The 23,608-nt window shown below is 42.6% G+C and overlaps 1 protein-coding gene across 3 annotated transcripts in view; it reads right to left on the minus strand.

The window, feature by feature from the left end:
- The window catches only part of mlh1 (mutL homolog 1, colon cancer, nonpolyposis type 2 (E. coli)), a 77,747-nt gene that overhangs the window by 34,999 nt on the left and 19,140 nt on the right, over positions 1–23,608 (minus strand). For 2 of the 3 annotated variants that reach the window (XM_069920371.1, XM_069920373.1), the window contains exons 4-9: positions 18,172–18,245; positions 17,321–17,393; positions 11,680–11,771; positions 9,691–9,733; positions 5,112–5,200; positions 2,844–2,956 (exon numbers count right to left, since the gene is read on the minus strand). In XM_069920371.1, coding sequence (XP_069776472.1) covers positions 2,844–2,956; positions 5,112–5,200; positions 9,691–9,733; positions 11,680–11,771; positions 17,321–17,393; positions 18,172–18,245 — 484 coding nt within the window. The remainder of the gene's footprint in view (positions 1–2,843; positions 2,957–5,111; positions 5,201–9,690; positions 9,734–11,679; positions 11,772–17,320; positions 17,394–18,171; positions 18,246–23,608) is intronic. The other variant, XM_069920372.1, reaches the window with a different exon arrangement.

Genomic DNA, 23,608 nt, shown 5'->3' on the forward strand with positions numbered 1-23,608 from the left:
AATATTCAATGAATAATATTTCTCTATAGAGGATTTGTCAAATGTTGCTAGTGTGCTGTCGAATAGTAAAATCTGAGGGCTATTGAGAATGTGGGAGAATAACATGATTCCTGAAACAATCAAATGGGTGACTGATTGTGGGCATGAACTCTAGCAGGGTTATTTGCCATGCCCTTTTTCCATTGGTACAGATATCCTTTGATTTACACACTTTTTAAGTTTTATGCCTAATGAGCTTGTATCCAGGTGCAGGACCATTTTTAACCAGGAATATATTTATCACTGTGACATGAAACTATTGGAAGATCGTTTTATCCTGAGATTAAAGTTCATAATCCTTAAACAGGCCTGTGTGCGGGAGGGCGGGGTTTGCGGGCGATCGGGTTGGACAACGACAGTGCGGGGGCATTGGCTCTCGCTGCAGGGAGGCATCTCGGCGGATCAGCGGCCCCGTCACCGTGAGTCGCGGGTCGGCCTGCGGCAGGGAGGGGGAATGGGCAACGGTCCTGTCGAGGTCAGGCCCAAGGCCTCCGGTTCCGGGCACTGGGAAGCGGCCTTGGCTTCCCCTGACACCGGCCAGGCCGCGCTGCGGTGGGGGAGCGGGCGGGGGGGACACGACAGTGCGGGGGCATTGGCTCTCGCTGCAGAGCGGCATCTCGGCGGATCAGCGGCCCTGTCACCGTGAGTCGTGGGTCGACCTGCGGCAGGGAGGGGGAGTGGGCAACGGTCCTGGCGAGGTCAGGCCCGAGGCCTCCGGTTCCAGGCGCTGGGAAGCAGCCTTGGCCAGGCCCCAAAACCAGAGTCCACGGTGAGACCCTGCAACGTAAACAGAGGAGGTGGGGACGATTAGCGGGCTGACGCCAATGCATTCTGTGATTTATAGTATTAGCTGTGCATGCGCTATACTGGCGCGGCGGCCAGCGGGCCACCTCTAATACATTTTTGAAATGATCCTGCGGGCCAAATATAATTACATCACGGGCCAAATTTGGCCCGCGGGCCAGAGTTTGGCATGTGTGCTTAGCACATTTAGTGTATTATAGTAGAGCTACAGTCCTCCTGGGTAAAGTATTTATGATCAGAGTGGAGAAATTTCTCCTCATCACCAGACAATTATGAGAGAGTAACTACAGGTTTCAGTTCCTCAGCCAAAGGAAATATATTCTTTGCCACTAGCTTCAAGGCCAGTAAGAAGTTTCAACGAGACGCTCTCCAATTCTTCCAAACTCGATGGAATATAGATGTAAACCTCTCAGTTTCCCCTCATGTGGACAAACAGCCATCCCTGCAACATGCCTTTGATGCACCCCTCCATGGCAGTTATTTCAATTTTTTTTTTTTTAAAGGGCAAAGGGACCAATACGAGACATTAAATCAGGTGCAGTCTCAATAGAATCCTTTTCTCATTGTCCAATGTCTTCCTTACTCCTCTACTCAAGCCCTAACATATCATTGACTTCCCAATTGATTCCGCACCTGCACATTGCCGGTTTCTCAGGTGCCTTTACCATTTCGGTTTTGTGGACTGAACCTTATGACCTTTCAGCATTTCCACATTCAATCTGTCATGATCCGATCAATTCAATAATTCGCTAATGCGTTATAGCCTCTATTTCTGTTCATGGACTTCTTCTGACAGTAGTCATTGACACTTCCACTCCTACCTCCTGAAGAGTGTTTCTGATCAGTCGGACAAGCGTTTGGGGATTTTTCTTCATTACGATGAGAATCCTTTTGTCATCAAATCTGGAGGTTTTCCTTGGAATACCAGTCACTTTGTGATGACTGATCTTACCAGTTCACTCTTTCTTCTTGATGATGTTCCAAACTGTTGATGTTGGTAATCCTCAGGTTTGGACGATGCCTCTGACTCTTTTATTCTTGTTTTTCCAGTCTCAATGACTTATTTGACTTTTATTGGCACAACTCTGATCTTTACGCTTAGACAGACTCCAAAGGTGATCAAAAGCTTCGAAGCCTAGTTCTCTTATACCTGCACTAATGAAGCAATTAATGAGTGCTCACAAATACCTATGAAGCGAAATGTCCCAAACATTATGAAGCCCTGAAATGAGGGGACCATGTATAAAAAGTGCTGTAATTTCTACTTGGGCAAAGCCAAATATATACAAATAAACTTGAATAAAATCTGGAATGTGCACTTTAATCACATGAATTGTTAAGACTTCAAATTTAAAATTGTGGCGCACAGGGGCAAATAAAGGAAAAACAAAAGTGTCTTTGTCCCAAACATTATGGAGGGCTCTGGATATGACAATCAACCTATTATCATAACTGGATACAACAAATGATTCGAAGGTTCCCTAACAATGGTGCAATTTTACTAGAGAAATAGAGTGACAATTCCCCCTGGTGGAAGCAAACAGAATGGCACACAGGAGATTTAACCGCCCCTCCCGCACCCCCCATGTCTATTACACTACCCTGTCCGAGATACATTGTTGATTGTTTAAGTTATTATGACAGGGATATATAGATATCTCAAACACTCCAAATATGACAATTATTGAAGTGACCAATCTGGGCTTATCTAGCTGGTCAAGAAGAGACAAAAGTTGTATGTTTCCTTCAGCAGACTAAAAGATTCAGACAAATCAAACAAGGCAGAAATGTCCAATTTGATCCACTACCTCTAGCCTAAGTATACACCGCAACTTGTTTAATACATTCTCTACATCAGGGAACAACAAGCCAAGAATGAAATTCTCAGGGAAGCTTCTAGGGAAAGGAACAGTCCAATGGAAAAGGATGAAGGCAATTGTTCATGAATCTAATTGGGGCATGGACCAAAATGAACTAATCCTACCTAACAGCTCACTTACGATTTATGAAGAGCAAAAAGATGCATTTTCTCACAGAATAATTTGCATTGGATATGTATCCTTTCATCTTGAAAGCAAATTTTGGATCTTCAAAGGATACTTCAATCAGTTCCCTGTAATGCAAACAAAAGAACGTGAAATTCAGTCGTAACAGATTTCTCAATTACAAACACACCCCCAACCCCACTTTTGAAGCGTTTTGGGACATTAAAAAAATCCACCAAAAATAGACTTTACTCCAAACAATATTTTTACAAAAGGAAAACTGTTCAAAGTTTCTTCCCACCCTGAGTTTTGCATCCATACATTTACATCAATGTACACTGTTACATTCATTTCTATTTACACCATTGCCACTACTGTGGCATCTTGTTGTTACTCTCCCCTCTTGTTTGAGGGGCTTCCCCTCAGTCTCAGTCCCTCAATGCCTGGTAACACAAGAACACGAGACGGTGATGCTTCTACTCATTGTCCCTGTGTTGGCTGTGCCAAGGCTCAGCACATACTCTGCAGCATTTCTGCACCAACATCTCCACAGGCTGAAAGATCAACAAGTTTCGGGCAGATTCAAGTGCGTCTTTCACAGAGTCTATGGTTTTACAACGTTTCTGGATATCTGACTTGGTCCAAGGAACACCCCATAAATCAGTCCTCTGTTACAGAGGATGAACTGTGACAAAGACCTTTACATCCTTCCCCACACACCGTCTGAGCAAATTTGTATTCTGCAAAAAGGTGGGTCACAATCTCCACTCCATCAGTCATCTCAGGGGCATCGTCCGCTGTGGGTAATGTTCCAGTTGTACAGGAAGGATCTAACTGGGAGGCTTCTCTCACCGCCAGCCAGGCCAAGTCCTGGTGTTTGTGCACAAGCACTGATGATGAGGAATTCCACCAGATGACATGGATGGTCTGCTCAGGGAACGACTGCACTGTGTCCATCGAGTGGTCGTCTCTCGTATCTACAGTCAAAGGTGTTCTGTGCTGCCTAATGCCCTTGCAGACAAAGGTGTTCATTTGAAAAATCTTTTCTACAAAGGATAGGTGATGGGACATGGCTTGGCAAAGGGGCCAGGCCTACTCTTCAAAACACCTGGGACAGATAGAACCTCAGTGCATTGTGGCGCCTGGTGCTATCGAACTTTGGTTCCATGCATAGTCTGATGCAGCCACACATGAAGCTGTCCTCACAATGAGGACCACATTGGACATGCACTTGCCATTGCATGTGCATACTTGTATACAGCAACCTTTTTGACCCTTTCCACCTTATGACCAATACACAATAGACAATAGGAGCTGGAGTAGGCCCTTTGGCCCATCGAGCCAGCACCGCCATTTTACAGATCATGGCTGATCACTACCATCAGTACCCCTTTCCAGCCTTATCCCCATAACCCTCAACTCCTTTGCCCACTAGAGTCTTATCTAACTCTCTTTTAAACATAATCAGCGAATCTGCCTCTACCAGCCTCTGTGGCAGAGCATTCTACAGATTCACACTTCTCTGGGTAAAAAAATGTTTTCTCATCTCCGTCCTAAAGGGCCTACCGTGTATTCTTAAACTATGCCCTCTAGTCCTCGTCTCCCCCATCATTGGGAACAAGTAATCCGACTTCACCCTGTCAATCCCCCTGATAATTTTGTATACCTCAATCATGTCCCCCCTCATCCTTCTAAACTCCATCGGATACAAGTCCAGTTTTTCTAGCCTTTCAGCATATGTCAACCCCGCCATCCCTGGAACTAACCTTGTAAATCTGCGCTGCACACCCTCTATAGCTAGTATGTCCTTCCTCAAAATTGGAGACCAGAACTGGACACAATACTCCAGGTGGGGTCTCACCAGGGCCCTGTTGTACAGGGCCCAGGTTCTTCTCCATTATTGAGAGGGAGCACCAGGCAACAAACCCAATTTCTGGTGGACCTTTGGGATCTACTCCAACCAATTTTTGTTGCAGGCCTCAGCCCTTGCAAGTCACACCTTCTGGTAGTTGGATCTGACTGGAGTGGGATGGTAGACTGGTCAGACCAGTTAGCAAAGACCATTGCTTTGCATCAACTGTAAACTGTCTAAATACAAGAATCTGATCAAGAGAACAGATGTGAATGTGGGAAAATAGAAAAAAGGATGAACATGGGATTAGAGTGAATGGGTGGTTAACATTTAATGCAATCTCAGCAGGCCAGAGGTCAGTGTCGCTACGACTCAACCAATGAGCAGGGCAACTTGCAAAATTATAAATGTACAAAATGAACTATCAATACCTGCTCACAGCACTTCCGAAGATTGTTCGAATATTGTCAAGGGTGGAGGCATTGGGCAGCGTTCTCACGTCGGCAACAGTTTCACCTTGCTAATTAAAGAGCAACATACAATTAACATTTTTCAAAATAGCAACAGCTATTACCATCTTACTCTCTGAAAAAGATTCAAATAAAGGAAAATTAATGGAGAGGAATAGAAGATCACGCTGAATGAATCACGAGAGGCAGCTCCGGTGTATCTTGTACACAAATCTGATCCAGTGGATCTAGTGAGAGCGTCCTGGCTGACTACATCATAGTGTGATATGGTTGCTGTAGAACAGTGGTTCTCAACCTTTTTCTTTCCACTCACAAACCACTTTTATGTATTCCACTGCTTTATTTGTACCTAATTGACTTATTATGTGCACAGTTTCATAACTCCAAAGGAAATAGGCCAATGTCAATTTTACTCAAGCAAAATATTTCAGTAACAATTGGATCTGGAGCAGTGGTTCTCAACCTTCCCTTCCCACATGCCACCATAACCAATCCCTTACTAATCCCAGAGCACTGATGGCATAGGGATTACTTAAAGTGGTACGAGTGGAAAGTAAATGGTTGAGAACCACTGATGTCGACTATCTGATTGGAAGTCAATCAACAGGACCATAAGAGTTACAGAAAAGATCACTGGGGTCTCCTTCCCACCCCCCCCCCCCACCTATTGATGTAAATAACAGGGATCGTTGTCGAAAGAGGGCTCGCAAAATAGTTGAGGACCCCCTACCATAGCAAAGGGACTGGTATCCCAAGGAAGACTTACCTGCTTATGAATGAAGAATTCTCATAATGAAGAAAATTCCCAAACGCATGTCCGACAGATGAGAAACACTCTTCAGGTGGCAGATGTGGATGTGTCAATGAATACTGTCCACATGAGACTTCATAAACTGAAATACAGAGGTTATATTGCAAGATACAAAGCACTAGTAAGCCACAGAAAGGATGGCCAGACTACAGTTTGCCAAGAAGTATTTAAAAGGGCTTGCAGAATTCTGGAAAAAGGTCTTGTTGACAGATGAGACCAATATTAACTGGTATCAGATAGCAAGAGCAAAATGTGGAGGTGTACAAGAACTGTCCAAGAATCAAAGCACAACAATTTTGCCATGGTTCACATCTTGCAGTGTAGCCTCTGTTTTTCTGTTCATGGTATTCTGTGGTCAGTAGTCACTGACAGTAGCCACACCTGCCTCCCGAAGTGTTTTTGATCTGTTTTTCTTCATTATGATGAGAATTCTTCTGGCATCTGCAGTGGATGTCTTCCTTTGCCTACCAGTCCCTTAGCGATGACGGAGCTCACGAGTACACTATTTCTTCTTGATGATGTTCCAAAAGTTGATTGTGGTAATCCTGAGGTTTGGGCAATGTCCCTTAACTGTTTTATTCTTGTTATTCAGCCTCACAAGGGCTTCCTTTAACTTTCATTGGCACATCTCTGGTCCTCATATTGAAAAATGGCAACTATAGACTCCAAAGGTGATCAAAAGCTCAGAAGCAAGCCTAGCTCTCTAATACCTGCACCAATGAAGCAATTAAACATACCAGAGTGCTCACAAATACCTGTGAAGCCAAATGTCCCAAACATTATGGTGCCCTGAAATGAGGGGACTTTGGATAAAAAGTGCTGTGATTTTTTTTACATGGTCAAACTAAAATGTAGACAAATAACCCTGAATAAAATCTGGAATGTGCACTTTAATTACATAAGAATTGTTTGATTACAAATTTAAAATTGTGGACCACAGGGGCAAATAAAGAAATAAAAATGTCTTTAACGCATTATGGAGGGCACTGTAGCAGGTATAAGCAACGCTTGAGTGAATAAAACTGAAGAAAGAAATCAGGAAGATTGAAAGAAGACACGAGGTTGCTTTGGCAGACAATGTAAAAGAAAATTCTAAGGTCTTCCACTGGTATATCAAGAATAAAAGGATATTAAGGGACAAAATTGGTCCCCTTATATGGAGCCAGAAGAGATGGGGGAAGATCTTATTTTTTTTTTGCATCAGTATTTACTCAGGGATCTAGGGAAGTAAGGGAAATAAGCGGTGAGGTCATGGACCCTACACAGATTAAAGGAGGTGTTTTGTGTCTTCAAGCAAAAATGATGGAAAAATCCCCAGGGCTTGACAAGATATTCCCTCAGACCTTGAGGGAGGCTAGTGTAGGAATAGCAGTGACACTGGCAGAGTTATTTAAAATGTTAGCCGCAGGTGAGGTGTTGGAGGGTAGCTCATGTTGTTCCATTGTTTAAAAAAGAGGCTCCAAAATATCCATGGAAATTATAGGCTGGCAAGCCTGATGTCAGTGATAGGTAAATTATTGGAAGGTGTTCCAAGATACAAGATATACAAGTATTTGGATAGCCACCATGGCTTTGTGTATGGGTAGGTCATGTTTAACCAATCATAGAATTTTTTGAGGAGGTTACCAGGAAAGTTAATGAAGAAAAGTTGTAGATGTTACCTACATGGACTTTTGTAAGGTCTTTGACATGGGCCCACATGGGTTAGTCAGGAAGGTTCAGACATTTGGTGTTCATGTGAGGTAGTGAAGGTTAGCTATATGGGAGAAGCCAGAGAGTGGTGGTAGATGATGGCTTTTCAGACTGGAGGCCTGTGACTATTGGCGTGACTCAGGGGATTGGTGCTGGGACCATTGCTGCTTTCGACTTTGTCCGCCATAAAAGTGTGGATCTCCCAATGGCCATCCATTTCAACTACCTGCCCCATTCCCTTGCTGACATGTCTGTCCATGGTCTCATGCTCTGCCAGACTGAGAACACCCACAAATTTCCATTGGACACCCCCTCTCCCACAACTCCTTTCCACCAGCGTTTTTCTCTCCCCCTTACCCAGTCTCCTTTCACAGAACCAAAATAATTTCCCTCCTTACCTCTCCCCCATCCTATTATCATATTGAATTGACATCCTTTGTCTGTTGGTTAGTACTCCACCCCCTTTCTCCCCGCCCAGCCTTTAACATTGACACCTGCCTCTTTTCTTCCTCATATCTTGAGTCTTGAGGAAGGGCTCAGGGCCAAAACGCCGGGGCCTCCTCTGAACGCTACAAGATTGGCTGAGTTTCTCCAGCATCTCCATGTTTTTATGACAATCACAGCACCTTTGGACTTTCGTGCTTCACTTATGATTTTATTTGGCGTGTATTTTGTTTGAAGAAACTACATTTTCTGTTCTCTCCTATTGGAAATCTAAACTGCCAATTGGAGAGCTGCACAAAAATCAGATCCTCCACAGCTTGAGGGACAGCCAGATCCTTGCAGTTATTTTTTTTGCACAAATGTGAAAGACACAGTACTTTTCGATCTGTAACTTTTAACTTTTTCTCTTTCCACATGTCGTCTGACCCATTGAGTGCTTTCAGCATCTCCCGTTTTTAAATATTGCCTTTAATTCTTCTGCAACAGTGGGAAGATTTCAAGACCTAGTCAAGTAATGAAGCAACCAATCTAACGGAGTAACTACCAAACAGCACATCTTTTCAGAAAAAAAAACACTTTTTCAACTCAAAAACTGAGTCGATGATTTGGTTGGAACTCTCTTGGAATGTAATTTCCATTCCAACACAGAAATTTGCAACCATTAACCTAATAAGCCAGCAGGTTAGATTGATAAAACTCAAAAAGTTTTTTAAATCATGCATCCATGTAAAAGCCACAACATCTGGTTCAAATCTCTCCACCTGTTTCTGGATATTTATTTTCTGTAAGGGTGTTCCTTGAGATTTGATTATTTCAAGAAAAAAATAATCAACTCATTCAGCATTGACAATAGACAAAAATGTTGGAGAAACTCAGCAGGTCATGCAGCATCTACAGGAAGCAAAAGGTAGCTGATGTTTCGGGCCTGAGCCCTTTGTCAATCTTTAGCAAAAACAGGCAGGTGGGGGGAGGGGGAGGAAAGGAGTGAGGAACAGATTAGGAGAAGTGCAGACTAACATATCATAGGTGGATACAGGTGGGAGGGTAGAAGAGGAAAAGAGCTGAGAAGTGATGGGAGGAGGGATGAGCTATCTGAATCGGGAAGGAAGGGGAGGGAAGCTGGAGGAAAGGAACCAGAAGGATAGGGAAAGAGACTCAGGGAAAGCATTTCACAGAAATTAGAGAAGCTGATGTTAATGCCGACTGGTTGGAGAGTGCCCAGATCGAATACAAAGTGTTGTTCCTCCAATTTGAAGGCAGCCTCAGTTTGGCAGTGCATGAAGCCATGAATAGACATGTTCATGGGAATGGTAATGGGAAATCCTTGGTATTGCAGTAGACAGAGCGACTGCTCAATTATCTCCCAATATCTAATGACTTTAACTGTGCCCCTTCCTCCCTCTTCTCCCCACCTTTTTATTCAGGAACCTTCCCTTTATTGCTTACACTTGATCAAGAGATCTGGGCAAAAACATTGGTTACCCTCTACTTCCTGTGGATGCTGCATGGCCTGCTGAGTTTCTCCAGCACCTTGATGTGTTGCCCGACCCCAGCATCTGCAGACTTACTTGTTTAACTTCATTCACCACTTACCTTCTTCACGGTGAAACTCACTCCTGAATTGTGAATTGCATACCTGCAAGGTCAGATCAATATTTAAGTTACTTTGTGCTTTATTGAATTAACCATCTTCTCCCTTGTTCAATTAAAGCACAAAAAATGTACTTTATTTTACAAAGCAGATTCTAAAGACAATATGCTTCTACTAAACAATTATAATGACAAATATCAAGATAGAATTCTTTTCCAATTGGAAGCCAGCCAAATTGTGTGATAGAGGAGGTTGCAGAACCATGCAAGCAACACAATGGTAAAAGTGCAATGTTCTTCATTCAGCATGGTTGTGGAAACAAGATGCTGACATAATGAGTTTCCCTTGGGTTAGTATTTCCTGAGATTTAGAAAAAACTGAGCATTTGGAGCAGTTTTGGGCTCCTCATTTAAGAAAGGATGTGTTAACGTTGGAGAGGGTTCAGATGATGTTCATGAGGATGAATCCAGGAATGAAAGGGTGCGCATGAGGACCATTTGATAAATCTTGGCCTGTACTCATTGGCATTTAGGAAAATGAGTTGAAATATTTCAAATGTTAAAAGTCATGGACAGAGCAAATGTAAAAAGGAAAGTCTGGGACAAGAGGCCAGAACTTGGAGATTGACGGATATCCATTCTGAGTAGATAGAGGGTGGTAAATATGTGGAATTTGTTTCTACAGGTGGTTGTGGAGGCCAGGACATTGGATGTATTTAAGGCAGAGATTGATAGGTTCTTGAATAGCCAGGGCATCAAAGGTTATGGGGAGAAGGCCAGGCTGTGAGGCTGAGTGGGAAAATGGATCAGCTCACGATTAAATGGCAGAGCAGATTCGATGGGCTGAACAGCTAATTTCTGCTCCTATATCTTGTGGTCATATGGTCTAAGTACCTTCAGCAAAGTCCAAATCCTTAAGACAAGGCAAGTGTGAAGAGACTAGTCTCTTTCGTGACCAAAGCAGCCTGTTAAAGGGCCTGACTTTTTAAATAAACATCTTGAAACCATGGCAGTCCATGCTCAAGAACACAGCAGCAGACCAAGAGAGGTTGCAGACTCAGACGGATCAGCAAACTGGCGCAGGTCATCAGAGATGGGAGATCACTCCCCGCTGACAAAACGAAGCCTGGGAGATGACCACATCAGTGGACCAGCGAGGGGCTTTGGAACCGAAAGAACAGCATAGGCCGCACAGAATTCACAACAGGTGCTGGAGACTGGCTCATGGTAACCTGGTATCGGAGCTGGAATTTGAAAGGGTGCCAAAAGCAACAAGGGATCCCGAATGTCCTCGAGTGCTGAAATCTTCCCCATTGTATTGGAGGTTCGGTACCCGGAGCGCGTTCACTAAAGGACCAGGCAGGAAATTGTGTGGTTGCAGGAATGCTGGAGTTGAATCCACAGATATGGCTGCTGAAGGGATTCTCTTTTGCTTCTCGCTTATTGCTTGGTGGGTCGGGCAATGCCTGTAAGTCCTCTTTGTCTGCTTTTACAGCAAGAAAAAGTTGACATATTTTGTGTACACGACAATAAAGGAATCTTATAAACAGCTCATTAATCCATTTAGTGCCATTAAATTGGATGACTAATTGTGAGGTTTCACATCTATAACTATTTCTTTGGAAATATCTGACCCAATTCTATCTGCAGAATGATCATTTAATTGGTCTCCCTATCTACAAAACTTCAGAATAAATGATAATTTGCTTAATAAACAAATGCCAACAATTCTCTCTACATACATTTCACATCTCGCCAATGTACCATGAACTGACAAGCTCAAAATTATTGTAGAAAATCAAGTCTTATAGTTTCATTCTTAGGTATGAAAAGATGCAAGATTTATCAGTGCTCTTCTCTGCAGGTTCACTTTTAATCACTGGACCCCTCCTCACATCACTCAGCAATTCTTTCTATCACACCAAAAATAATTTCAAAGATCAACTGGTGAGCACAGGTTCAAATCAAGAAGATTAAAACAATTCTTAAAACCTGCTAATAACTTCCACGATTTTGGAAAACTCATCGCTGGGATTTTTCAGAGCCTTTCTTCGTGTAACAATATTGTAGAAAAGGTCTTCCACCTGGAAGTAGATGTCAATATCATGTCACTGCACCAAATATTCCAAAGGTAACAAACAAATCACAGCATTATCAGCTTATTTGGGCCAAATGAACTAACAGAGCCATTTCACAACTGAATGTTGTTCATTTCGATGGGACATCCATTATTTTGTGCATACTTAGATAAACAGGTACAAAAACATTACAAGATATCAACATTTCCCTGCCATGCCAAAAGTGAAGGTTCTACTGTTACAGACTCATGTTATTATTAATCTTTATCTTTTTCTTGAAGTTACTTTGTGGGTTGGAGGGAAAACACACACACCATTTTGAAGCAGACGCCGAGGTGACGTCAAAAAGAGGAGCTAAGTAGCTTGTTTATTGTTCAGCTAAAAACCATAAAACAAGAGTTATTGTTCAATTGAAATCTTGAGACAATAGAGTGTTTACTTAGCCAGGGACCTGTTCAAACAAAAAGGCTATCTGCTTGTTGACTTATCTTTTAGGGAAAATGAAACCTAACAAAGCCAGAAGTGATCAAAGCTATCATGTGATTAAAGACACTTGAAGTAGCATTTTAGTATCATGAACCAGAATTATCTGAAGACAGAAATGCAGTAACATTCTGTAAGATGGACTGCTGTTGTATTCTCCTTGTCAGGGAAGGGACACAGAGTTAAAGTGGCTTTGGAGAGAAGGGGCATTTCGACTATTTCTTTGTCAAGATAGAGAGCAGTGCTGCTGTGGCTATTGTATTGGTCACTGTTGACCAACCCATATCTGAGTAAAAGAAACCAAGATCACAACCATTCTAATAGTCATTTCATTTAACCCTTGCCTAGGCTTGTGAAAACATCACCAAAAAAAAATCACAAGTTCCGTTACCTCTACGCAAGAGAGAGAGAAATAATTAATATGAAGAAACCTTTCTCTGAAAGCAACTCAACAAGAATTTATGAGTTTTGACAAGGCTGATGATCACTCTGTAATTACTTCTGAACATCAACTTAAAGATTCTAAGTTTCAACACAAGATGTTTCTTTGAATTTGAATCTGAATCATCTCTTCAGCGTTGTGCCTGAGCTGTTACGGATTGAAATCGAACACACACAATATTTGCACATGGGGGTTGAGTTTAGATTTAAGATTTTATATTATAGTTATTAATGAAATTTATTGTTTTGAAGATACCACTGTCTTGATGAATTTCTATTGCTGCTGGTCATGTCATATCGCACCAAGAAAAAGTATCCAATTGACAATGGAACCCTCAAATGTCAAAGGCGACTGAAATACCAGCACCTGCATCTCTCTATTGGTTTCATTTGCATTAAGCTGCAGCAACTTTTAGAGGTCAATGTGAAGCAGTAATTTATAGTCATTGCAATGTTAAAGCAGTATACAAAATAGATTATCAACCTGGAAGAGCAGGTTGATTTACACAGACAATATATGCAAATAGACAGGTAGCAGCAATGATGAGCAAAATTTTTTTGCCATTCATCCAAGTTGATACAAGTGGATGCAAATTAGATCCAACGATAAATTGTATTGCATCTGACCACAGCATCTCCAGATTTTTGTTTCGAGTTCCTCCAACAGACTGCTTTTTTGCTCCAACTTCTACTCCCTCCAGAAGTAGGGGGTGGGGGTGCAATCCTGTCTCACTTATTTCACTGAATTTTTTTTCCTTGAGGAGACTGATGGCATGACCTTTAGAAAGGTGATGACTGGGACTGCCATGATATGCTGAAAACACATGAAGTCCAAGATGAGCTGGCTATTGGATTCAAAGATGGCTTGCTGACAGGAAGCAGAAGGGAGTGGTTGAAGACTGCCTTTCTGATTATTAGTATGTGACTAGTGGTATACATTGGGATTAGTGCTAGGAACTTTGCATTTGAGATAGTATTCAAAAAAAGCTAAATAACTCGGTCATAAATATAGAAGGTAATGATTGATATGTTTGCAGATAGCAGAGAAGATAATGTTTTTTTAAGCAGTGTTATGGCCAGTGAGGAAAATGTCATCTAATTTACAAAGGATACAGATCAAATTAAAGGTGGGCAGGGCACTGACAGATGGAATTGAATCATCTTGCACTTGTTGGGATTAATTTTAGGAAGTCAAGTAGGACAACTAGATTAAATGGGAGGGCGCAAAGGAATGTGACGACCAGTGGGACTCACGGGTTCAAGTACATAGTTCCCTGACAGTTGCAACATAGGTTGAGAGATGGTGAGGAAGGCTTACTGTCTGCCTGCCTGGCAAGAGTTGTGGCTCGTGAGGCCAGGTTTGCTGCAAATTTCCAAGATGTTCGTTAGGCCACACTTGACACAGTGCAGTCTGGTCACCACATAAAAGGATGTGATTGGGATAAAGTGAACGCAGAGAAAATTCCCCAGGATGTTGCCGAGATGGCAGGACTCCAGTCTCAGGAATAAAAATACTGGAGAAACTCAGCAGGTCCAAGACTGTACTTTATGAGGCAAAGATACACAACCAAAGTTCTGCTTTGTGCCCTTCCTCAAGGTTGGACAAAATGTAGGCAGGTGCCCAAACAAAATGGTGGGGGGTGGAAGAGAAAAGGCAGAAGTTAATAGGCAGATAAGGGAGGGAGGGCACACCAGCAAACAGGAGGAGGGGGTATGGCTCTGTGAATGGAGAAAGAAGGAGTTGGAGAGCTGGAGGAAAGGAGAGGGAATGGGAAGGGAGAGTAAACAGGGCGCAGGAATCAGAAGTTCGGGTGCCTGCCTACATTTTGTCATAACTTAAAGGGCTCAAGCCCAAAACATTGGTTATGCATCTTTATCCTCCTACATGAAGTACACGGTTTGACCTGCTGATGTTCTCCATTGTTGATTTTACTTCAATCACTGTCTGCAGACTCTCATGTTTTACCAGCCATGGAAAGAGATGCGAGATGATGGGCTTATTTTTTACCCTCAAGCAAAGAATGCCAAAGGTTGACCTGCTGAACGAATACAAAGGTTTATAAGAGGCACAGTTAAGAGTACATAGTCAAAGGTGAGAAAAGGAGATAAAAGAAGATTGGAGGGGCAAATTCCCCTCTCTACCTCACCAGACAGATTGGTCGATACATGGAACGTGCTGCCAGAGGTGCAGGAATCTGACTCGACAATTACTTTTGAGGCATTTAAATAGTCAGTTAAACAGACCAAGTATAGCAGGGGTGGCCAAACCTCACCTCATGAGCCACATGCAGCTCTTTAACATGTAATGTGCGGCTTACAGAAATATGTTGGCTGCAGGAGATACCAGCATTCCAGAAGCTGCCTTGGGACACTCTGAATTCTTTCAACCAAACAGGGGGTTCCAGGACGGTCACAGCCAGGGCTGTGAGGAGAGGGAAAAGGTGACTGGAGGAATGGCCCCACAGAGGAATAGAGTGAGCATCACATGCTGGAGTTGGGTTCTCCTCGCTTAGGCAGGGCCACACTACAGCTGATGGCATGGGGCGTGCAGTAGAAGGGATGGGCAAAGCCACAAAGTTCAGGAAGCCGTAGTTGGACCAGGAGAGCTCCAATGTGAATGGCCTGACCCAAAGGCTCTCTGACAGGGGTGGTGGGTGGGTGGTGGAAGCAAGATGATGCAGACCAAGAGGAAAGGCTGGAGGTGTTCCCCAATGAGGACCTCATCCAGGCCCCAAGCCAGGATAGAGCTGAAGCTAGCAGCAGCGCTGAAGGTCCCGTGGCCACAGGCATTCCTTGAACCCATCAGATGGAGGGTCAGCACCAGGAAGCGTAGAGGTGAGACTGCTCCATTCCCTACCTCCCCCCATCCTGCTGGCAAATGGGAAGAGGGGAACAGATGTGTTGGCCCCCTGACTTTGCCCTGTCGCAAGAGTCAGCTTTGCATCAGGTTACTTCCTGCATCGTGCACTCGGGTGCAGGTATCTGCAGAGACCAGTGGCAGCAACATTCCCAAAGAGAACACATCAGAAACAGGTGGAGGAGTCATCTGTTTGGCCTGTCGAACCTGTTCCATCATTCAGTGGACCCAGTTCCACGATGCAAAAATCTAACTTACTCTATCTTGAATATATTTAATGAGGCAGCCTCTGTTTCCTTGGCTAGAAATTTCCACAGAAAATCAGTTAGGATTTTGAAAATACTTGGTACTTTTTGATTATTGAAACTATTACAAATTAGCAGTTTAAAAACTACATGATTACTACACTCATGCATTTCTTAATATACAAGATTTTTTCCCACAAAATCTGCATGCAAGAGTGAAAACATATTTTCTCATGTGGTGGCTCTCAAACATGTGAAGTTTATCCTTATGTGGCTCTCAAACATGTGAAGTTTATCCTTATGTGGCTCTCAAACATGTGAAGTTTATCCTTATGTGGCTCTCAAACATGTGAAGTTTATCCTTATGTGGCTCTCAAACATGTGAAGTTTATCCTTATGTGGCTCTCAAACATGTGAAGTTTATCCTTATGTGGCTCTCAAACACGTGAAGTTTATCCTTATGTGGCTCTCAAACACGTTAAGTTTATCCTTATGTGGCTCTCAAACACGTTAAGTTTATCCTTATGTGGCTCTCAAACATGTGAAGTTTATCCTTAAGTGGCTCTCAAACATGTGAAGTTTATCCTTATGTGGCTCTCAAACATGTGAAGTTTATCATTATGTGGCTCTCAGACATGTGAAGTTTATCCTTATGTGGCTCTCAAACGTGAAATTTATCGTTATGTGGCTCTCAGACATGTGAAGTTTATTGTTATGTGGCTCTCAGACATGTGAAGTTTATCCTTATGTGGCTCTCAAACATGTGAAGTTTATCGTTATGTGGCTCTTGTATTTAGCAAGTTTGGCCTGATTTAGTGTAGGTGGGCAGAAAAGTTGGAATGCTGCAGCCTCCCAATCCAGCCCTTGGGAGTCCGCAGAGATCGTCATGCTTTCATTTCTAATTTACAACATGGTAACAGGCCCTTCCGGTCCACGAGCCCACACCACCCAAATACACCAGTGACCAATTAACCTTCCGACCCTGCAAGTCTTTGGAACGTGGGAGCAACCTGAGGAAACCCATGCAGAGACAGGGAGAATGTGCAAACTTCCTGCAGACAGCGGCGGTTTCAAACCCGGGCCGCTGGTGCAATAATAGTGTTGTTACACTACTTGTGTTGCCTTTTGAAGGGTTTCAACCTGAAACATTGACCATTGGAGTTCCTCCAACAGTGTCCCGATCGAGTAGCTACAGTCTCTTGTGTTTCCTTCATACCCTTTCATCAGTGACCAAAAATGTATGCACTATAGAGGTTCCACAAAACCTACTTCTATATTTTCTGCTTCTATCTATACACTATTAACACTTTCAGTATATCTCAAGAATTTCAAAGATTTTTGCAACGGAACACACCATGTAGATAATACATCACCTCTCTTTTCTCTCCTGCCCCAAGGTAGAATGATACATTGAGTGTGAAAGTCCTCAGAAAGAAAAGGACTGAAGACAGGGCAGTGGTTTGCATGAAAATGCGGTTGAGTTGGTATGGAGTACCGAGGGAATATAACAGACTGCAAAAGGGACCTACTATGATTTGTGTGCCTTGGTTTCCAGCACATGGTTTTGGAGGAGCCTTTAATTTCCCATCACAGTAGCTGCACCTTTCAAAACAAAAATAAGCAAAATTAGACACATTTTGCTCCACCAACCTGCATCACCTGGATGCATAACTGAGGAATTGGCTCTGCTTCTTTTGTGGAAAGCTCACAACTGGAGGGCTAGTTCTAAAAAACTATTTTACTGCCTCCTCTATATCAGGGTCAATGAGCACACTATAGTCAATAATAACAACCTGATGCTTAAATAAGATAGTCCATTTTGTCACCTTTAACAGAATAATGATTTACTGGCAATAAACAGGATGCATTCTCTTGCCTTTTGCAAATTTGTTTGGGGGGGCTTCATGTAAAATCCAATTGGCCAGCCCATACAGACACTAGTTATAACAGAACATTGTGATGTCCTTAGAGCAGAGCCAATGTGCACACACTCATTCTCAGGTCTGATTGTGTGTGGTTCAAATGCTGTGAAAAACAAATCCAGAGCTCAGCAACGCTTTAAGTTTTCCTGGCTTCATGTTAATGAAGGCATCATCTGTCATCAAAAATCCTCACCACTGCCACCATCAGGTAGGAGGCGCAGAGGCCTGAAGACAAATAGTCAGGAGCACAAATACAGCTTCTTCACTATCTCAGTTTTTCCTCTCTTTTGAACCAATTTTATTTTTTCAATAGTGTCATTACGGAAATGGAATTTTGCACCCGACGTGCTACCACAAGGAACAAAACTCATAACACACGTACATGAAAATAGATTCCGATTCTGAGGTACAAAAGGATACTCATCTTTGAATTGTATTCAAAAATCAAAATCATTTACCTCAATGCACACTTCCCATCAGCAGTTTTGGTTGTCACAGTGACGTGTGCCACATGGCTTATACTGGCAAGAGCCTAAAAAAAAAAATGGGGAAGGAGTCTCATAGCACATTCACAAATTTGTACCAATATCACAGCTCAAAAGACATCATTTTTCAATTGCTTAACCACAGGAACTTGTAAAGTCACTAAATTGTTATGATATCCCCGAATGAAGACCAAAGGCAAAGGTTGACTTTGGAGCAACAGAGGATGAGAGGTGACTTAACAGAGGTGTATACAATGACAGGACAGCTAGCACATTTTTCCCCACGGCAAAAATGGCCTTTTATCAGAGGACATCGGTTTAAGATGAGTGCAGGAGGGAAATGTCAAAGTTTTTTTAAAAACAATACACATTAATGGGTGTCTGGAATGCATTGCTGGGGGTGGTGAAGGCTGGTACAACAGGGACACTGAAAAGACTCACAGAAGAGCACATAAACACAAGAAAAATAGAGGATTACAGGTGTAAGGAAAGGTTCACGTTAGTGGTGGTCAAACTGGCCTGTGGGCCAACTGTAGCTCGTTGCCAATTTTTAAGTGGCCCATCAGAACAGTCTCTAACAATAAATTGCACGGTATGTACAATGCACTTAGTTTCAACACTAGATGGTGCTGCTGTAGTTTTAAAGAGTTTTATTGTATTCATTTAAAGAGCAATTGATAGAGAAATGCCTTGTGTAATAAGAGAGCACATCAATAAACTACTGTAATGTCAGAGTTAAACTATTCAGTAGTGTCGTATGATTCATTTGAAGGAATATGAATTTTCTGGTCAAAAACTCCATTTTTCTTGCAGTGTAATTGGTTGAAAATTGCCTGGCTTAATATTGTTTGACCCACAACTCTTTTTTCTTTTTTAAATATTTTTATTCAGTTTAACATATAAAGTTACATACAAAATTTTAAGGAAAACACTGGTTCCAAGACATCTCAAGTACAAAAGTAATTGATGAACTACATTAGACTGTTCCTTGATCCACACAAGAAACAGGTAATTAAAAAAAAAATTCGATAGCCCTTTTCTCACTGGCACCCTGTGAGAGATGGGAAAAAGTGATCTAAAATTATGAACATGGAAGAAACTAAAATTCATACATCAGTTAATGGCTGTAACCAGTACAAACAGGATGTGCTTGGGGATTAGGATGCAGGAAAGCAGAGTCAGCACGATTAACATAAGAATCTTCTAGTCTTTGTGACAAGTGGAGTGGTAAGGAACAATAGAATGTAGGAAGTTGAGGTAGTCTGGATCAGATAAGGGTCTCCTAGCCCTGGACAGAAGTACCAAGTCCTACATTTCTAATTAGTTACCTTTCACAGATTTATACATATTAAATTAGCCAACCCTAGACAGGATGAGCCAACCCTGCATACCAAGAGACTGTAGCCCCAAGAATCAGGAAGGTGTGAATAAGGACAACATGAAGGGACACCGACAGGATACCTCCTGGTCCTCCAGGTATACTGAAACTGCACGTAGGCAGGCAGGATTGCCTAATGCCAAACCTATCCAGGAGGCAGAAGAATGTAAGGGGGAGGGTATTCATATACTGAAATAAACTGTATAAAAGTTGGGTGAGCCCCAGTGTATGTGTGTATTCCCAAGGTAAGGGGAAGCACCCAACTTTGCATTGTTGTTGTAATAAATGTTCTTTGTTCTCAATTTTTGTCTCAAGCTATTTCTTTAAAGGTAAATTCTGTTTCTAACAACCCTATCCCAGGAATTAAGTGGGAATTTACTGGGACAGGGTCCAGTGGAAAAGGAACACTGTCTGAACACCGGCATCAAATGACACCATTTCATGCTGGGGATTAAACTCATCTACCCTTACTCGTATCTCCAGCATTTGCTCCCGCTGGCGTGCTGATAAATCCAGTGGAAAATCACCCATTTCCAGTTGAAGGTAGAAAACTCTGATCCCCAGGTATGTGGTTTTCAGTGGAAAAGCAATTAGTGTCCCAGTTAAGAGCAGCCCAGTGGAAATGGCACAAAGAGCTTCCTATCCTGGATCACCACCCAGCCAATTAACTGGGATGCCAGTGGAAAAGGGGCTTATGATAACCACTTTAAACCCATATTTGCAAGTTAAGCCAAATAAAAAATACTAGACCCTATACTTTTCTGTATGTAGCCCGCAAACAAAAACGCTTGGCCACCCTGATTCAGATCATTGAGTATTTATAGAGGTCAGCACAATATCATGAGCTGAAATGTCCATACTGTGGTGCACTGTTCTAACTAAAGGGAGTGAAGATTTCAGAAACTTGCCACAGAAGTTTCTTGTGGACATACACTTTTACTATGACCAGAAAATATTTATATAACAAAATCCATGAGTAAACCAGAACAAAAAATGTTCTCCTCCCTGCCGCTTCCCCAATGGAAATATCAAGAGAATGGATTTCATGATCAAATTGACTTCATTACACCCTGAACAACAGTTCTGCAGAGAATCATCAGCTCTCTGCCTGGTGTCCAACTAGTTTCTCATTTCTACAAATGTGCACTGAAACAGAAAGGTGAGAAATAGGCTGAAGGACAGAAGAGAAACATCTCAAGCAGAACAGCATGAACCAACCGTGCTTTCACTGGAAAAAAAATAAATTATTTTGCTTTCTTTAAAATTATTGTCAGATTAATACATAACATCACATACAACCAAGGTTCTTTTTTCCTGCAAGCGCAGCAGAATTACCACTAATTGGTTAGTGTGATAAAAAACCGTACACAGTATAAACAAAGAACTATAAACAGATAACAAATGTAAACAAACTGACTGAAATTCAGAGAGTAAAAGAGCCCCTTTCACACTTGCATCCCACTAAATTGGCCTTTCAGTGTCCTGGGATAGGAATGGGGGTTTGGCTTTTCACACTTGACCACTCCAAACTGGGACACTGCAAGCACTTACACTTGCAAAGAGCCATCCAGGGGGTTAGGACTGTTCTACCTTCTACCAGTGATATCATAATGAACCTGCCCTAAATCTTCATCAATATATCATAATCTTAGATTTAAACAAAATTAATCATGCTTAATCATAACAATTAAATTTTATGTACAGCACAGTATGAGCCCTTCAGTCCCTGTTGTGCTGACCTATATAAACCTTTATGAGGGTCTGTGGGAAAATGCTAGCAATAAATAGCAATGGCAGACAATTTTTAAACACCGTGGGAAAGCTGGCAGCACCATCACGTAAAATTTATAAATACCGTGAGAAAAAAAGCAATGGCAGACCTACCCTCCCAGAATTTCTTGCAGCAGAAAAAGGGCTGTGTGCACAGCTGCATACACAGAGCACTCATGGAGGGGTTTCTCTGCCACACAGCATTCTGGGAAGTCAGGTCTGCCATCACTTTTTCCCCCACTGTCTTTATAAATTGTGTGCTACAGCTCTATCATAGTTATTTCCGCTTTCTTCCACTGCAACATACCCATGGAAAAGTTTATAGCTTCATTTTAATCTTTTCTTCCTTCACATCCCTGCACTCACGCAAAAACTTGGGTAATTTCAATCCCACAATGAAAACGCCCATTTCACACTTGCCTGATTGCAACGGCGGCATCTGCAGACGCTGGGGATTGTACTAGGGGTCGAGGCTACCCAGCGTGAGATTATGTCATCTGACGCTGGCGCTGAGAAGGATTTCCTTTCACACTAGACACTTTAAAGGCCGATTGGCTGTTACTTCCTGGGTCCACTTGCAAGTGTGAAAGGGGCCAAAAAGAAAAATCAATGAAGTGCACAAGTAAGAGTACCACCACTTTAAAATTTCAATGCTTTTATTATTTCACCCATTCCATTTTACAGACGAAACAAGGCAACTCTGAAGGCTCTGTGCTATCAGGACAGTCCAAGGGCAAGTCTTCAACTTCCCAAACCTTGTTTGGTACTGATCAAGCACAGCTGTACAACAGCTGTACAACAGTAGGGTGTCCAAGAGAATTGCTATGAAATCTGTTTTTAAAAAAAAAATCAAGGACAACATTGCCCATTATTTTTAAAACATTGACTTCTGCTCAAAGGGCCTTACACGAGTCACCACATTCAGACAACAGCAGATTCACCACCCCACACAAATAACCAAATGTGCTGGAGAAACTCAGCAGATCGTGCAGCATCCGTAGAAAGTAAAGGGTACACGGATGTTTCGGGCCTGGGTCCTTCATCAGGTACAGGGGCTCCTTAGCTTACGATGGGGTGATATTCCAGCAAACCCATTGTACGTCGAAAGAATCATACATTGAAAAAGAATACTGTTCCTACCATTTTTGATGGGTTATTTAGAGTGCACTCATTCGCGTGGTCGCTACAGACAGAGAGTGATTGAGTCAGCTTTGCAAGATAGTATGCGGTATGATACTCTCGCGCGATGCTGCCAGGCCCAGCATTGCAAGAGAATTGCGTACCGCATATCACAAGCACAGAGACAGATCGGAATTTGAAATTGAAAGCACGGATTCAAACCACTGAAACTTTGAAAAATCTTAAGTTGGACCATTGTAAGTAGGAGAGCAAAATCAGGCAGGTGACTGAATGAAAGAAGGAGGGGGGGGAGGGGCAGGGGAGGAGCACAGTTAAGAGAAGTATGCAAGTGGCAGTGTCAAAGAAAAAAGTTAAGCAATGATAGGGGAAGTGGGTTGAGGGTACCTCTGATAGAAGTTGAAGGAAAGGAGAGAGAGAAAGAGACTGTGGGGAAGGGGTGTTCAAGAGAAACTGGAGGATAACATTTACGCTGTCTGGTTGGAGACTGTCAAGACAGGATGAAAGATGTTGTTCCTTAAATGTGTGAGCGTCCTCAGTTTGGCAGTTCACGAGTCCATGGACACATCAGTGTGGAAGTGGTGATGGAATTAAAATGTTTGCCTCTGGGAGGTATTTTCTGTTGCAGCAGACAGAGCAAAGGTGCTCCATGAAAGAATCTCCCAGTCTGTTAAGTTTCACTGATATAGAAGTATCCACATTGGGAGCACCAAATGCAGTAAATGACTGCACAGATTTACATGAAGTGCTGCTTCACTTGGAAGAACTGGGGCCTCAAATGGCAGTGAAGGAGGAGTACTGCAGCATTGCTTGTAGTCACAGGGATCAGAACCACAGGGGAGGGGGGAGGATTCATGGGAAAGAATGAGGATGTCTTAGAGGGAACAGTCCCCACAGAAAGCAGAGAGGGGAGGGGAAGACATGACTGGTGGTGGAATCATGTTGCTGGTATCATGTTGCTGGTAGTGGAAATTGCGGTAGATAATATGTTGGAATGGGAAGGCTGGTGGGGTGGTCGGCAAGGACAAGGGGAATCCTATCTTTGATGCATCTCGGGGTAGAGGGGTCCAGACAGATGTGTGGAAAATCAAGATAAATGCTTAATTTATCATTGTTGGTAAAGAC

The sequence above is a fragment of the Narcine bancroftii genome, chromosome 2, assembly GCF_036971445.1.
Source record: "Narcine bancroftii isolate sNarBan1 chromosome 2, sNarBan1.hap1, whole genome shotgun sequence".
Taxonomy (NCBI): domain Eukaryota; kingdom Metazoa; phylum Chordata; class Chondrichthyes; order Torpediniformes; family Narcinidae; genus Narcine; species Narcine bancroftii.